Here is an 18479-nt window from a genome sequence, read left to right as displayed (position 1 = left end):
CATCAAACAATTTGGTCATTTGAAATTTGATCCAACGGCTAAAAACACAGGCCAACTTTAAAAGTTATTAATAACTTTGACCGTTAGATCAAATTTCAAGGTTCCGAATTGTTTGATGAGGAGGATTGGGTGGAAGGGATCCGAAGATGATCCCTTTCCGTTAAAAAAATGAGACACTTATGTCAAAATGCTCCTATAATATAACACGTGTACTGCACTGAAAATCTATCTATAGATCATCCATGAAAGATTATGCAGGTTAAACAGACTAACACTTCATGTTCGCAATGCTAATAAATTGCCAAACAATGTAAGTTTTATGAAGACAATTAGATGATTAAATAGCTTCATGTTTTTAGTTTTTATTTTTTATTTTTAAAAGGGTAAATTTCAATTTCGTCCGAATGATTTGAAAATTTTCATCACTGACAACCCAAATCAAGTATTAGAAATAGAACTGGAATGTATTTGTAAACAAGTAATCTACTGAAATAAATAGTCAAAGAATACGTGTACAAAATAAATTTTTGAACTAATAAATATTTAGGGTTGAAACTTTTGTGGTTTATTCTCTTACAAGAATATTCTTCTAATTCAATTTCCAATGTAGAATTTGATTCAAGGGTGATGAATACTTGGTCTTGAATTAGGCTTGTGGTTTATTCAAGAGATGTTGGGGCTTGATCTTGAATGAAACTAGACCACGCATGGTGTCACGTGGTGGGTTACAACCTCTAAGTACAAGACTTTATCCTTTGATTCGATCTCCAAATATACAAAGTGTGTATATAGGGGTGGTTGATATAAAAGTCGTAAAACTTGATCTTGAATCAACGGCCACTGCAAGAGTTTAGCTTGTGACGTGTAGAATGTTGGCTTGTGGTGATGGAGGAACAAGGTGGTGCTTGGTGGTTATTCACGAGAGCGACAACGAAGGCAGAGAGTTTTTTTTTACTCTTTTGAGTGTTTAGTGTGTTTGAGAGTTTGAACGTCTATTACTCTCCAATTAAAAATGAGAAGTCTTAAATTTGAATAATCTGAATGACTAATTTTGTACTTACTTAATTATCGTAGTTTGCCTATTATTCAGCTTACCAAATCTCTCTCCACTAAAAGTAGAAAATCTTTAGGGAACAATTTGAAAACAAATTTAAAATGAATTGGAATACAATTTGCATCCGGAAGAATTTTGGATTAGAATCTGAAGCCCTTAATTCTGATATAATCCGTTAGAAACTTCAAAAATATCATCCATGCATATATTACCAAGTGGTATCATTTTAGTGGTATCGTCTTCACTTATAAGATCTCTTACTAAAAACGATACCACTAAGAGTGATATCGTCCCCCTCCCTTTCCCTTAATGTAGATAATATCATTCGTTCAAAAAAAAGAATCAACTAGAGGGGCTAGCTAAATCGATTCCCTCTTTCCCATTTATAAGTTCTCATATTCCTTCTCCAATTTCTTTTGACTAAGTCAACAAACCCCATATGCAATTGGAAAGTGGGGTCATTTATTGCATAGGAATCAAACTTTTAACTTATAAGTTTAATATATTGAACTCAGTAACTCTCATAGGACTCAAATTTTATGGCGGCTGTAGGAGTTTGATTCAAAGAAAATCATTATCAAACGAATTTTTTCAACATTGTGGAAGTGTTTGAACCTGAAAGTATTGGGTTGGGTCGAGTATGGAATTGTTCTCGGCCCAGAAGCTCTGCTCGAGGATTTCTACAAACCAACTGGTTCATAGGCAGCCTAACTAAAGTCGGCCAAGCCCAGTTTGGAAAAGAATATTCCAGATGAATAAGAAGTAGGTGGGCCCTATTGCGAAGCGGATGAATGAAGTAGTTAAGTCCTGATGCAGTAAGGATTCTCGGCCAGATAAGGATACCGGAAAGTGGAAGTGGATGTGGCCTAATAAGAGGTTCAATTCAAAATCCTAATAGAAGTATGATTGGCCGAGATAAGATGGATTGGGGTAAGGAGTCCTAGTTCGAGTATGGTTAGGATTTATTCTTGCTGCTATAAATAGAGAACAGAGTGTGCAATTAAGGACCTCCAATTCAACACACAATTGACCTGCGCAAACCTCTCAAAAAACTTGAGATTTTTTTCATTTTCTTTTTCCGCCGACACATCTTCAGTTTGGATAAACAGTACTGTGGAGGCAACCGGCGAACACCTCAGTTTGGATAAACAACACTATTGCTGTAGAATCAGCCGATCGCGAAGCACCTTCAGTTTGGATAAACAGCACTGCGTCGAGGCCGACTGGTTACCTATCCAAGTCTCGGTCGAGAAGGGTTTCCGAATCCTTATTGACAGATGTCATCTTATTAGTCTTCTCGGCGAAATAAGGTGTTATGAGTTACGACATTCGACGCATTGAACGCCGACTGGTTTTATGATTGGATACTCACAAGTGAGTTTTAGAGTTCGGCATTCTAACGGCCGAACCACATTTACCATCAAGACATATGTCACATTTGAGTACTTGTGTCCATATAGTTTGGTGTCGATTCGACGTGCTTATACTCTCACGAATATAATCACCGTGACCGAATCCGGCGCCGACGATTTGTGAACTTCGCAAAACTAGCAGCCTTATCTTCATGCTCGAGAATCCAAAGGCTGAGATTTGTTCCTTCCTCGGCCGCAGTCGCAAGATAAAGAAGTGGGAAACGCGCTCAACGCAACATCAACAAATTTCACTCTTCAGTCGAGCTCAGCCGACGAGTTGGCACGCCCCGCATTCAACCGAAGGACGTAGTTAGTTTATTAGTTACTCGACCTGCACACCATGTAGGTTTTGTAATTTTTAGGGTCAACGGGAAGACTTAGTGATAAAGTGTAGTGTAGTGAGATGTTTTAGGTTCAATTCTCGTGGACTCGTGGATAGCGAGTTCGATCATTTTTTAAGTTATCACTAAAAGATCATTCTTGAAAATTTCACTGATATCAAAGGACACTTATTGTTTAGTTATCTAATTGTGACCAGACATATAGACGAACACAGTGTTGTCGATAAATAATGAAATGTTCACATTAATTGAAGGGCTAAATGATTTCCAATTAAGTGAGTTTTTTGCAACGATGATCTATGAATAAAGAGACCTAAAAAGTGAATGATTCGAATCGTGAGATTACTTTACAGAATGAATCCAAACAAGTAGATAACAACGTATTAGTAAGTAGTTAACAATTGAGCACTCCTACGTACTTTTCAAAACTCTCATCAAAAGCACTCGCATTACCAGCTTATAGCAAAGTCCAGCTAGGCCCAGTTGCGTGGTGAAATCTTTCTTTAATACAAATTATTAAGAGCCCATGAATAGAATTTGTCTTTAAAACCGACTCTTAAAATATGCTATTTTTCCGATGTCCAACAATTGAAACCTAACAGTGACTCCCAACCGGGCAGCTAGAACCTTTGAATCCTGAGCCTCGGCAGCATCCGAATCCATCAACTTCATCAGTTCCCCACACAACTCCCCTACGTCTTTAACCAGTCGGCGGTCCCATCATCGCCTATCGTTATCATCCTCGGAAACCGTAGGCTCATGAGCTGCATGTTATATCATCACCAACCATGCACGTGATATCCAACAAAATGCAAAGTAAAGTTCAATATTAGAGCAGCTTAAATCTATTATTTTGTTATCCGTACGTTCATATGCACACATCTATTAAGATAACTAAAAGATAATCTCAGCAGCGGCTACAAGACAATTTGGGGGACAAACTGTAAATTTCAAAGAACAATGAAGTATGGTTTGCACCTTCGTGCTTCATCACCTCTTTGTACAAGGTGGACTCTCAGACCAACTTGATGCGCAGTTTAGGGGTATTCAATCAAAATTATAGTGTTTACAAAAGTATATAAAAATTTATAAAAATTTGGGTGTATTTTATCAAGATTCTTAGAGAATCTATGACTACCACCGTCATGTTTCGTCCCACTAGTATAAGATCATGTGTAGAAAGTTTATACACATGATTTTGTATTAATGGCTCGAGACACTACAGTTGCGGTGAACTAATTCTATGAAAGTTTATCTCTTATAAAAGTCTATGTATATTCCGTTAGGATCTGACTTTAAATAATTTTAAAAAGTGATAGATTTTGGAAGATTTGGAGAGATTCTCATTGTGTACGTTGGGCCTTATCAAAGTTCTGCCTCTTTCTCTAAAATATTAAAAGAATCCACTCAATTTTACATGGAGCCTAGGAAGTCCATTAAACTTTCGTCAAATCCTCTAAATTTATAACTCCATTAAAATCTTTTAAAAATCTCAATCGAATCTATCAAACTTGAATATATCTATTACAAAATATAATCTAATTATGAAATATTCTCTTCTTACACAAAAATAGTCTAATTATTGGAGTTGGCATTGTTCTCAGAAATTCCACAGGTGAAAGGTGCTTGGATTGCAGGTTTTTGTGCCAACCTTGATCGAGGTGAGATTTTTTATGCTGAAAGAAATATCATGTGCGTTTATTGGTTTGCAATTTGCACGAAATAAAGGTTTTGAAAAGATTTTGGTTGAATCTGATTCAGCCCTAAAATTAATACTTGAAATCGCCTAAGACCATCTTCAACCCTTGGAGTAAAACTTAAAAATGTTAACCCATAAATAGCTTTTTTACTCCAACCCTTCTAACCTAAAATTTTAGCCCTAGATTATTAAAGAATGAATATCACCCGTTAGATTTAAAGGAGATGGAAATATATGCCGTTTGATAGAAATAAAGGAGATGAGATTGCATATGGGTGGCTGACAACCCCATCAGGTTGGGCCCCACTTCCCTTCAAAGTATCCCATTTTCCTTGCTTTTAGCGCGTTAACTAGCGCGGTTTTTCCTTTTTTTGCAGCACGTTTATGCACACAGTGGGCCAGGATATTTAGCCCAGGCCAGTTTTTTGGCTGGTATTTGAGTTTTTTTTTTTTAGTTTTAGCACTTAACCCAATTTTAGAACAAGAGTTGGAATGAAATGGGAGGGAAGAATGGAAAGGAAATTTTAGAACTTACTCCAAGGATTGGAGTTAGTCTAAGAAACGCACAATAAATACTTGAAATCTTGAAGTTTTGGTTAGACAATTAGAATAATATTTTTCACAACTCTACCATTCACGTGAGGAAGCAAATGAAGGGTTGGTGCGTTTATACTTGAGCATGACCTTACATGGTCCATGGCTCACATTATAATAATATTCTGTATTTATTTGTCGACCGTCGAAGTCCAAATCGATTGCTTTCAACGTCTTTGTTGTTGGTGTTGCATAATTTTCTTCTATAAATTGCGGGTAAGTGAATGCACCACCTAAACTTAAATTTTTGGTTTGAATTATGACCAACTTGTTTGAGTGGAAGACGTAGGTGTGTCGTTTCTAAGTTTTTGGGTCTTTGGGCATTATAACAAGAGACTCAATACGATGAATTTGTGGTGAGCATCGCCATTGAAATAATGTTTGTGATTGGTCGACTTGTTTCCTGTTTTATTTGGAATTGCAATTACGATTTTACTCATTAGCATTTTTTGTGAAAGAATAACGTCAAAAATTGCCAAATACAATTGTTTTGTATGACATGGGAACAATTTTCCTTTGCAATATCAAAATGACAAGATCGCAGTAAGAAATTGTTCTGTATGGCATGAGATTATCGGACAAAATTAAAAAGTAAATACTCAATAGGTTGTTAAACGATCTTCAACTTAATTGATTCTTGTCACAGAAAACCTGTAAACGACGACGAATAAAAGAAACATTTTTTAAACATGTGTAGCCTAAACAGTCGCTAATCACAACATGGTAAGCAAGTGAATCCAAGCATTGTTCAATAAATTAATGAGGCACTCCCATGTGTAATATATGAGTTACACACTCAATGTTTAAAAAATAGGTGTCGGTGGAAATATCGATATGTAAATTTATTGAAATATCAATGGATATATCAATATTGATATTTGTTATCTTCGATGGAAATGATGAAAATTTGCTCAAAAATGTGAAAATTTAAAATGAAACTTCAAGGAATATCATATGACAATTTGTCAATATTTAACCTATATATCGGAAAATATCGACGAAATCTATCGATTTTAGCTAAAATTTAACTGTTTTTCCAATGTGGGGTGAAGTTACTTCACTCTCCCGCCTTCTATATCTTTTACTAATTTTTTTAATACCTCTACAAAAATATTCGCATCAAAAAAATTCCGGTTACACCTAACTTGGGACTTCCTAAGAAATGTGGCATCTCCTATGCATGACACATGATATGTGGTTTGGTTGCCACTTACCACCACCAAAAGCAGAGCCGTACGTGTTGCCACGTATGATTTTATCGACGTGGACGACACCATCGGGTGACACGTCACCCATATTTTCCCTTGACAAAATTTCCATACTGGGACCGAGTCCAAGTGCCATTCTCGATCTCAATTCCCACCAACCCCCCTAAACCAAACCAAAACAAAACAATCTTCTCCTTCACCTTAAATTTCTCTATTTTTCAATTCTTTAAAATGCCAAAATCTTCCCACGATTCATATAAAAACTACGTAGCTAGAAAATGTAAGATAATCCCACTTGATCGTTTCTCTTATTTAAACAGCATACAAAGTCGGTCATTGTTTGAAATATTGTATATCAATATGCACTGTTTTATTTAATCTCTCTCTCTCCTCTCTGTCTCTCTCTCATGGCGGCTGCAACTCCCATTAAATCTCAGCTGCATTCCGACCCTTCTTCTCGATTGTTGAAAACCCAATCGAGTTTGATCAGCACAAAGAAAACCCAGCTGGGATTTGAGCCCAAAAAATGGGATCAGCTGGTTATTGGGTTTGGAAAAAACAGAGGAGGATGGAGAAGAAGAACGGACGAGGCTCAGAGGGGGCGCCGACGGGGGGTGGCGGTGACGTGTACGGCGGAGGGGATAGAGAGAGGAATACTGATGGGGAAAAACAGAGGAGGAGGAGGAGCGAGAGAGGTAGCGGCTGAGGAAATAGTGAGCGTGCCGGAGAGATTCAAGGTGGCGGCGTTGGTGGCGTGCGTGATGTGTTTGTGTAATGCCGATAGGGTCGTCATGTCGGTGGCCATCGTCCCTCTTGCTGCTAAAAATGGCTGGTCCAGTTCTTTCCTGGGCGTCGTTCAGGTCCGTTACTCTCAACTTCAAACTTTAAACCCGTCTTCTCTATGCTTTCTTTGAGCGCAAAAACCTAGGGCGTGTTTGGGAATGCTAGTAGAGCCAAAAGCACTTTTTTATAAAAAAAAAAATAGGCTTATGTCAGAGCTTGTTTGCGACCGCATATGTAAGAAACACTAGTCACTTGACGCTTTTAAGTTCAGAAACGCTTTTGATCATTCGAAGTATTTTTAGTTATTTTAAAAGAAATAGCAAGTATTATCTCAAGAAGCTTTTTAATTTTAATTAAGAGATTTGAGAAGCTTATGAGCTTTAGCTCTTCTCCCTTCTAGTCAATTTCATCTTTTTGTTTGTTTGTTTTTGTTAAAGATTTGACATTTTGTTTGGAACATCGAAATTAACGGCGATGATAGGATTACCAAAAGGTCCATAGCATCCAAACTAGCGAACACACAGTTTGGTTAGTGTTTGGAATGTGTTTTTGGGAGTGTAGGTATAAATTTTCTTTGCGTGCTGTGCCTCTATGCGCAAATAACTTAACAAGATTGTTAAGCGTTCAAGGATGAGTACCGTTGTAACATTTATTGAGGAGTGTTATTATCAGTTGTGCTTCATTGTTGTCATCTGTTCATAAAAATGAGTTAATAAGAGATGCCTCTAATGGAAAGGAATTGGATCTCATCCGGATCCACTTGTGGGGGTCTTGGGGATTTTAGTCATTCATCGTGTATCGTGCGGTCAGAAATCATTTGATTTTTTTATTTAAAATTAAACACATATAGTATCTGATGAAAACTGATCGCATGATTTACGATGAACGGTTAGGATGTGAGGATTCCTAGAATCTCTACAAAGTGAATCCAGAATGGACCCTCCTCCTAATGGAAAGATGTGAAGTTTCCATCTTTGCACCTATTTTTCACCTTTTTTTGGAGGTAGGGCCTGCCAAATAAAGAGATCAAAGTAAATGAGATATCAAGTTTACATTATTTTAAAATGTTTTTAAAATGACTACAAGCGTTTTTGGTTAAATTGTTTTGAGTTCTAAAAGCACTTGAAGTGCTTCCTGTAGGAAGTTTTCTTGCAGGAAGCACTATGCGCTATTTCAAGATTCACTTTGTGTACTTCTTGCATGATTCACTTGCATTTTTACTAAAGATTGGTTTTTAAAGTACACTTTCATCAAAAGTTTTTTCAATCATTTAAAAAAAAAAAATTCCAACAAGCATCTAGTTTTTATATCTCAAATTTGCTTCTCACATCATCAATTGTCTGTCACTTATTGGAGAGATTTTTCAGTGTGATAAAAAAAATAAAAATTGTGGAATATGTGTGTTAACAAGTTAATAATTTAAAAAATAAAATTTATCACCACTTATATAGAAACACGTGATGTACCACTCATGTTCCGATCACAATAAAAAATTTCTCGTCTTCTTGTGCTGTTGTGGAAAAAAGCTTGCCCCTTATTCGTACCTACATAAGATTACACTGCTGAAATATGTCACCCAACCTCATCTCAAGTTGGTTCAATTGTGTAAGTACAAATTGGGCTTGGATGGGGCTCTCAAATAAAAGTTCTAATTTTTGGATTTTATTGCTAGAAAATCTTCTTGCACAAATGTTTGATTTTAGCAAAGTTTTTGTAATTAGTTGTAAATGGGGAGGGCAATGGATCCCCGTTTACACTCAAGTTCAAACCTCCCTACTCGTAGACTAGAATAGTTAAGAATGTATATTGAAAAAATTATTTTTATCAGTTGGTAAGTGTGGTAGACAAAATAATCATCTATTACACGGCTCTTTCTAATGAGTTGTAGGGGAAACAGACATAACAGAAAAATTAAAACTAGAAATTAAAAATGAAAAGGTTGCAAAATGGGCAATTTGTTTTTATTGTTTGGCATTTTTTTTTCCTTCCCATTGTTGACAATTTAGAATTTCGAATGATTCATTTTGCAGTCATCCTTTCTATGGGGATACATATTCTCATCAGTGATTGGAGGTGCCTTGGTAGACAGATATGGAGGAAAGAGAGTGATGGCATGGGGTGTGGCCATGTGGTCTTTGGCAACTCTCCTCACTCCCTGGGCTGCCAACCATTCCACCACCAGCCTCTTGGCCGTCCGTGCCTTCTTTGGTCTCTCTGAAGGTGTAGCCCTCCCGTCCATGAGCACCCTCTTATCAAGGTAATATAATGTCTCCCTAATCCTTGCTCATAATTATTCATTAGACCTCTAACTGTAGTTACAATAATGCTTGGGTCACCTAATTTGTTAGCGAATGATGTATCAGTGTACTTGTTTTTGGTAACTTGCAGAGCAAGTAAATCTATAGCAGAATTTAGAGAGTTCTTGTAAACAACCTATCAGACACGTTCAACTTACAATACTTTAAAATTTTAGCTGAAGTCAATCCTCATGTCGCTTGTAATATGAGCAGGTGGTTTCCGAGCCATGAAAGAGCAAGTGCAGTTGGAATCTCTATGGCTGGATTTCACCTCGGCAATGTCGTTGGCTTACTACTAACTCCAATTATGTTGTCAACAATGGGACTTTCCGGTCCCTTTATTCTCTTCTCCTCCATTGGACTGCTTTGGCTGACAATATGGGCATACACAGTCACAAATGATCCAAGTGAGAGTCGTTACATCAGCAACTCGGAGATCCGAATGATCCAAGCTGGTAAATCTGATTCTCCCAAAAAAGGTGGAAAGCTCCCATCTATGCGGCTCCTATTTTCAAAATTACCAACTTGGGCCATTATTTGTGCCAACATAACTAATAATTGGGTGAGTTTTTCTAATATCTTTTACTGTGGATTTCATCCTTTCTTTTCCGCTGCGCAATTGATTCTTAATCATGGTCTACCTTACAGGGGTACTTTGTTCTGCTCTCATGGATGCCGGTTTATTTTAAGACGGTAGGTTCATTTTTCCTAGATCTTTGTTTACGTTAACCCCATTAATAGCGTAAAAATTGATTGATCGCAAATAAATTTATCATGTTACTGGTTTAGTATTTGTGTGCACATACGTGTTCACGTTGAATTACCAATAGTGGTTTGTGGCAGTGTGCTCTAGGAAATGACGATTTCTATTTTTCTATTGTTATAGGTATTTGGTGTAAACTTGAAGCAAGCTGCATGGTTTAGTGCTGTTCCATGGGGATCAATGGCAATTTCCAGCTACATTGCTGGTGCAGCATCGGATTCATTAATCAAGGCAGGCTACTCGTTGACTACAGTTCGAAAGATCATGCAGGTAGCCCTTGAATTGCCGTCTGTCTCTATAAGAACTTATATAATTCAATCAAATCAAATTAAAATTCAGCTGCACTTACCCGAACATTGTAGTATATTTTTGTAACAAATCACTATACTGAAAAATATTTGTGCGTAACAGTCTATTGGTTTTATCGGCCCTGGAGTGTCATTGCTCGGCCTAAACTATGCCAAGACACCCGAGGCTGCAGCGGTACTCCTCACAGCAGCCTTGTGTTTGAGCTCTTTCAGTCAAGCCGGCTTTCTCCTTAATATCCAAGTAAGTTCCACCCATATAAGCATATGACAGAACTGTCAAACCAAACTAATGGAGCAGATAGTTAATTACCAAATAATCCAATCATAGCCATTAGATGTTGGACATTTGATTTCCAATCTGATCTTAGCTTCTGCTGTTTTATTTGATCAGGATATAGCGCCACAATCCGCGGGATTTCTCCACGGTGCGTTATTTCCCATTAGCCCGCCACGAAGGGAATGTTTATATTATGTTTTCTTATCTGTTAAATTGGTTAGCTGACTACAATGATTCAATTACATTCTTTGTCAACAGGGATTACAAATTCAGCCGGGACAGTGGCGGCGATAATCAGCACGATAGGAACTGGTTATTTTGTACAATGGTTAGGATCGTTTCAGGCATTCCTAACGGTCACTGCAGGGCTATATTTCGCGACAACAATCTTTTGGAACCTATTTGCTACCGGAGAGCGCGTCTTCTAGACTGAAATTTCCATCAGTTTGCGCAAGTAAATCATTAGCTTACGTTTGTTGGTAAATGTCGAATGTTTATGTTAGGCTAGGAAAATGATGAACATAATATGTTCACTTGGGAGTTCAAAATTAGGGTCATTTGATCATTTGATCATGGAGAGAGTTCAACTTTTGATTATGCAAAATGTTTGTCTGAAGTGCTTCTGCATTGCATTTGTTATTTTCCATTGCTCTTAAGTTGTATATTTGTAGGTAGTACCATCACAATCTCATTTTTACTTCTCACACATTCTCTCAATTTTTGGTTGTTGGATTGATGTATTGAAGAAGATTAATAGAAAAAAATTAACAAAAGTATTGAAAGGTAAAAAGAGATGTGCGGATAGCACTACCTTATTTTAAATTCATTTGTAGGTGGAAATATATCATTATTTTGTTAATTCTCAATGTGAAATATTTTTTTTTCCGTTAAAATTCTCAATGAGAAAGTGAATATTAACAAACGGTTAGTTCATCGACCAAAAACTATGTTGAGCCACTATTTATATGAACCACTACAAATATATATATCGTCATCACATTTATATGAATCGAGACATGCTGGCCAATAATTTTGCAAGATTTTTATTCACTCATAACATTTATTTTTCTATTTTATAATTTTTTTTTAATCCTTAATTTTCTTTGTTGAGTCCTCCAATGGATTCCAAGCATATGTTACGGGTGGGCCAATAGGAAAACAGTGGCATTTCACAATCAGATGAATGTGACATTCTGACTGACATGGTGCTGCTGATATTATTGGGTGTGGATAACTATTATAAATTAATAGTCTTGTGGTCAAGAAAAAATTATTAATTTAGTAAATATTAGAAAATTGATCAATTATAAGTTTCTAATTTATCAAATGAATTAATAACTTATTAATTTATCAAGGAATTCCGTACTTTCTTATATGTTGTCTATTGTATTAGTTTATCGTTTTACGAATTAATAATTGTATGTATTTGATTAACCAAGTAAATTCATGGATCTACTTTTTTTTATTTTTTATAAACATTTAACCAAGCAAAAATTCTAGTTAAATAAACAAATGTCATTGTAAATGGGAATTATTAATTTATATATTACATAGGACCTATATAAAAAAAAATTATAATGTATTATCTTATAAATTTAGCTAATTATTAATTTAACATGTTATCTCGAGTTGGGATCGGCCAAAAGTATTGTTATTAATTTATCAGATATTCAATTAACGAAGTTCTACTTTATCTTCTATTTGAATTCTCTGGAGATATATATATAACTGTATGAGTTCTTCCAACCGGAAGACTAAATTTGAGATCCTTTTTTGGCAATCTCACCTTTAAAGACAAAATTTATACATTTCAATCAAGATGAGTATTTCACGTCCTTTTAAAATTTGTTTGCTGAAGACTTTTCGGCCAACAATAGTTATAAAATGCATTTTCCAAAGCATTCTCATCTCCGAATCCAGCTTTCTTGGTCACTTGGTAGTGAGCAAAGATTTGTGATCACGGGCCCTTGAATTGATCTTAAAGGTTTTGATTTAAACATCAAAAGCACATCGATTAAATCTCTACCTTTGATATCAAATCGATGGTTAAGGTGGTCAATGACACACCTCGACCCAGAATGTCCACTAAAACTCCGAATCGAGCTGTGCTGGCTGACACCTGGGAGGTGACGAAGCCATAAAGTGTGGTGATGTGGAAAAATGTGAATAAATTTAAACCTAAGAGTGCCTAAATACTAGAGTGCGATGGTGAGCAGGAATGAACCAACTTCACACGTGATGTTAGAGCATAAGTAAGTACAGTGGAGTGGATAAGAATTATACCCTCAAAAGTAACCACCTATCCTGAGATTGGCCAAGAATCCTCGTTGATACGAACTTCAGCAATTAAAACCTGGAGGGGCGCAAAACAGAAAGTGTGAGTGGACAAAAACAAAGCTTTTTAAAAACCATTTCAATTATCAAAGGCAGTAACCCCTTGCCGTAAAACCTATATAATTCCCCATAAAATAGAATATATACATATATCGAAACCATACTCCAATTAGCAAAATCCACATATATGCCATGTCAAATATTTCAACATAAAATATGTAAGTCAGGTGATATCAATCAATGCAAATGATATGTCAGCCGGAGTCACCTAACGTGACCTGTACGACTGAATCTAGAGCTCATCCATCTAGCTGGAATCACCTAACGTGACATGTACGGCTCAAATCCACATCTCAACAAATATACCTACACACGAGTCGGAACCACCTAAAGCGGTCTGTACGACAGGACTAGGTGTAAAGAAATACGCTCAAGTGCTACAATCACGTGAAGACTGTGCGGATAATTGCGGGTCATCTACGAGTCAGAACTACCTATAGTGGTATGTACGACAGGACTGTGCACCTAACTTGGATCCAAGATGAACGTATGGTGCAGGAGGTGAACATCACTTGAAGGACTGTGTCCTAACTACGGACGGGAGCACTAACACCGGGGTACAGGTTTATGAGCTCTCAATGCATCTCAACATACTCATCAACTCACATTAACAATCTATAACTCACCTGGTACTTACCTGAGCGTCCACATCGTCAAATCACAATATGCATACTATACTAACTCATAATCCAAGTATAAATCATGAGGCATAGCATTTCAAAACATAATTACATTTAAACGCATTTTCTGGGAAAAATACCAAGCATACATATATATACTGAAAACAAAAGCCCACTCACCTGGAGTTCACGCTACAACTCCCTAGCACAACCATAGAGGCATCACGAACAATTGGCGCCTAGAACAATTATCAAATCACAACTCAAAATTCTTATCAATAAAATATGTAACTTACATAACGCACATCCGTACGTAGTTCGATTCGAAAGATCTGCATCATGGATTTCCAATCCCTTACTTCCAAAGATCCACGTTATACTTCTAGACAACATCCTAAAGTTCCATTACGATCCAACGGTCGGATGCCAAAACCAAGTGGCGGTTAATATTTTATTTTATGAACTTACCAATCCAATTCGGGAAGATCCGTAAGTTCCTATGGTCCTCAAATATTACATAATATAATGTATTAAAGTTTGGTGACAATCCAACGATCGGATCGTCAATTCACATCTTTACCGAGTAACGTATCTTAATGAATTTAGGTCCAAACGATCAACCTACGTTATACAATTACCGAAACTGAACTCAAGACATCTAATTTAGCCTAAGAATAACATCGACAACCCCTAGCCACGCACCGCCGTGGGTGGCAGTCGGTCGCCCTGACTCGTGGGAAAATCCAACTATTTTAAAATTACCAAAATTTAGTGGAATGAAGATCTCAATTAGTAGAGTAAACTTTATATCTGCGGCCAAGTCTAATTTGGCCTGGAAAAGCTCCCATTTTTCTCAAACCCGCCGGAACCCTAGAAAATGGTGGTTGTCGATTCGTAGTCTCCGAAGATCCACCGCCCCAACCACTGGTTGGGTCTTATTCCTGGGTCCAAGGGAAGGTTAACTGTGGTGGTAATTGAAGGAAATAGTTGTATGAATGGCGGATTCGCCGTTGTTCACCCATCGGGTTCCCAGTTTGATTTCTACGAATTGGAGCCCCAATTGACTTAGGTTTTTGGTAGAAATAGGAAAGTAGAGGTTGTGAACAAGTTCCCAGGTGAAAGCTCGATGAATTTCGCATGAAAAATTGCTAGAGGACCCTAGAATTTGGATTGGAGTCGTCGGGTCTACATGCGGATCGTGGTCCGAAATGGGTCAAGGAGAAAGGGTTCTTGATCCCCTATTCTTCGTTCCATCTTTGGCCCTCTCTTCCAACCTCCCGATTGGCCATCTCCTCACATCCTTCTTCTGGTTAGTCACTCACTCCCTCTTCTTTCTGATTGGGCAGTAGCCCTTCTTTCTTCTCTTCTCCCGTTCCCCACTTCTTCTTTCTCTTCTTCTTCAACTTAAAAAAATAACCAAATGATAAATAAATATAAACATTATAAAAATATATAAATAGTGACTAAAACAAAAGTACTTCTCGAGTTTACCATTTCGTAAAACTTTAACCATAACCCCAAATCCTCTTCTGTTTGTGCCTACGAGTCTGTAATGTTGAGTACTTCAGGAATACGCTAAAGGATTAATTCATACACCTCACTATACGTTGATCAACGAAAGTCAAAACCCTCGCCTCTAAGGGCATTTTTGTAAAATCACGCTTTTAAAATTTGTAAAAACATAAAATTAGGGACGGGTCGTCACAGCCAAACATCTCTCTTTGGGCTGGTTTGATATTGATGTGCTTTGAAAAAAAAACTGATTATGTTGTGCTGTGAAAATAAGCAGCTGTGAATTAAAGCAATAGAGTGTTTGGTAAACTTTTTTGTAAAAGTGCTTTTGGAAAAAATAAAAAATAAAAAACAATATTATAGTGTTTGGTAAACTTTTATGTAAAACAATTGTGACTGTGTGAAATGACCAAAAAGAGTATAATACTAGATGTGTCATTAATTTAATTTTCTTAACAAATAAAGGTGAATTACTAAATATACTTTATTTTTAAAAGAAAAATATTTATAAACTTTATCTTAAACATATATCCAACGTTTAACAAGAAATCATAATGCAACATTTATGCTGCTTCACGTTTTCAGTTTTTTTTCAAAGCTCTTTTTTGCTACTTCACATTTTCAGCTTTTTTCACCCAAAATTGTGAAAATAAGCTGTTTATAAGTGTTTACCAAACACCTTTTTGAGCTCATCTTTTTTTTTATACCCACTTTTTATAAAAGTACATCAGTACCAAATTAGTACTTTATCAGTTGGTAGAGAACATTTTTGTTTCATCTCTTATTCATGGTTAAGGTGACAAAGCATATCAGCATCAATGAAATGAAGACGATTTCCACAATATCCTTCTTTTTAACATTGTGGTTTCATGATCTAATACGACAATATCACGGGTAAGTTTATCTTCACATTGCACTGTATTTGGACGGTACACCGTACACTACAATGTCCATCCTATGCAAATTCTCGAAATGAAATATCAATTTGGATTTAACAAACTCTTCAATCCCCCTTGTTCTTTTCAATTAATCAACATGTTAAATCCAAGAAAAAAAAAAACAAAAAACCGGATGATAACTACAAAGTCGCTGCCCTGGAGAAGACTTTAATGGATTTGGATCCTCTCGGATCCTCTCCTTGGAGATCCCGGGGATCAAGACACAAGGACCGTTCATCAAAGATCGTACAGTCATAATTAAATGTTTTTTAAGCAAAACGAGATTACTTTACTTTTAAAAATATAAAAACATTTAATTGTGGCCGCACGATCATTGATGAACGGTCCTTGTGCCTTAATCTCCGAGATCCGCAGGAGGGGATCCGGAGAGGATCCAAATCCGACTTTAATATAACCTACTTGCATTATTCAAACCACACACAACGCACACACAGAAACTGTTCACCTTCTCATACTTTTCACCCTGCTCTGTTTCATCCTCCCACAAACACCAACCACACAGCGGATAAAACTAAGATCCATCACCCAAAACTCCAGATTTATATTTTCATCCCATCCTCAACCTCAAGATTCCCCCCACACAAAATTTAATTCAACTCCCAAAAAATTATCCAAATTCAGATTAGATACCAGCTTCTTTTTCTTCTTTTATTTTTCTGGGTTTAATCTCAAAGCTTCCAAAATCTTTCCCGAATCCGAATTCTGATCATTTTCCCACTTGGGTGCTCACAAAAACCAGAATCCTGAACTGGGTTGCTCTTACTTTCACTCCAAGATATGAAATTCAGGAGCTTGGAGGAGTTCTGGGCCTTCTACATGAGCCAGCACTCGAAGCCATCGACGCGGCGCTGGCATTTTGCAGGAACCCTGGCTTCTCTCTCCTTCCTCCTCTACTCGCTGCTGTTCGATTGGCGGTTTCTGGTTTGTGTGCCTCTCTCTGGGTACGGACTCGCGTGGTACAGCCATTTTTTCGTGGAGGGGAATATTCCGGCGACGTTCGGGCATCCGTTTTGGTCTCTGTTTTGCGACTACAAGATGTTTGCTTTGATGCTTTCTGGTAATATGGACAGAGAGATTAAGAGGCTCGGAAAGAGGCCTATCTAGCATCTCTTTTTGCGCTCTCTTTTTTCGCAGAGAGCTCCGAAGTGATCTTCCCACTCTCATTTTCTATTATGTTTGTTCTAGTCTTTGGATAGAAATAAAATGCGAGTGCAAAAGAAGAAAACGAGAGCGTGACAATCACTACTGTATCATGTGATCGTATTCCATTCTGCATATTGGACCTGTATTTCTATTTTTGGTCTGTATTTCGAACATGTTTATTTACTTTTAAGCATTATTGAGATATAAATGGATTAGTTTTGTGGGATTATATAGCTTTGGCTTAAATCTTTGATAACTTTTTGCATCAAATTAGGAGTCTGTTCATATTTGGACCGAAGCTTATAGTACAATGTATTCTATCTTAGGAATGGAAAAATATTATATCTGAAACCATTCACTTTAGGGCATGTTTACTTACACGAAAACGGTATTAGTAGAATGAGAGTCATTCATATTCCGAATTACTCCGCTGTTTACAAAACCAAGGGGAACGAAGTGTAGCGCGGGCCTCACATATAATCAGGAGTCTGATTCCTGATTCTGAGGGAATCGAAATCTGGAGGGGGAGGTAGTATGAATAACAACTGCGAATAAAAACTGCCTTGCATATTAGCTACAAGGTGGTTCTACTCCGTCCGTTTTTAGTCTGGTAGTATGAATCCAACGGGAGTATGTATTTGGGGAGGACTTTCATGTCATGTCGTTGTGGCGTCTCGTGTCAATAATATAAAGATATGTGTAAATTTATGTTCACATGCTATTGTATCATTACTATAGAACGCCAGAGTAGCAGTGTATCTGTGTTATGTAAGTTGCTCTTGTAAATGAAACACGAGAGCAAACCCATTTATGGTAATTTAACTTAGGATGGCCAAAGTTATGAACTGATACAGCTAGGTATAGTAAAGACGGAAGGAATAAATTTGGGATCAACTAGTCATCCTAATTCTTTTCTTTTTTTCAAACAAGAAAATCCTAACCTAGAGACGAAACTGATACCGAGCAAACAGACAAACAAAAACTGATACTCATCAAAAGCAGATTCAACCCTATATGATCAAACCTGCTCTGATGCCAAGTTGAATATCAAAGTACGCGACGAACAAAATTACAAAATAATAAGAATATATTAAACAAAAAAGAATACCGCAACG

The 18479-nt window shown here is 36.9% G+C and overlaps 2 protein-coding genes across 2 annotated transcripts; both read left to right on the top strand.

Moving 5' to 3' along the window:
- The first annotated feature begins 6538 nt into the window (after positions 1–6538).
- On the top strand, positions 6539–11434 carry LOC137723565 (probable anion transporter 3, chloroplastic). Its single transcript, XM_068462764.1, has 8 exons — positions 6539–7168; positions 9122–9348; positions 9602–9950; positions 10037–10081; positions 10275–10421; positions 10563–10700; positions 10851–10884; positions 10995–11434. The coding sequence occupies exons 1-8, from the start codon at positions 6716–6718 to the stop codon at positions 11162–11164; spliced, it is 1563 nt and encodes a 520-aa protein (XP_068318865.1). The 5' UTR covers positions 6539–6715; the 3' UTR covers positions 11165–11434.
- A 5182-nt stretch (positions 11435–16616) lies between these two features.
- LOC137723599 (uncharacterized) lies at positions 16617–17880 on the top strand. The gene has a single exon (XM_068462796.1). The coding sequence runs from the start codon at positions 16999–17001 to the stop codon at positions 17323–17325; it is 327 nt and encodes a 108-aa protein (XP_068318897.1). The 5' UTR covers positions 16617–16998; the 3' UTR covers positions 17326–17880.
- Positions 17881–18479: the final 599 nt, after the last annotated feature.

The sequence above is a fragment of the Pyrus communis genome, chromosome 17, assembly GCF_963583255.1.
Source record: "Pyrus communis chromosome 17, drPyrComm1.1, whole genome shotgun sequence".
NCBI lineage: Eukaryota > Viridiplantae > Streptophyta > Magnoliopsida > Rosales > Rosaceae > Pyrus > Pyrus communis.
Note: the sequence above shows the minus strand (reverse complement) of the source record. Positions and strands in the feature narration are given on the sequence as shown.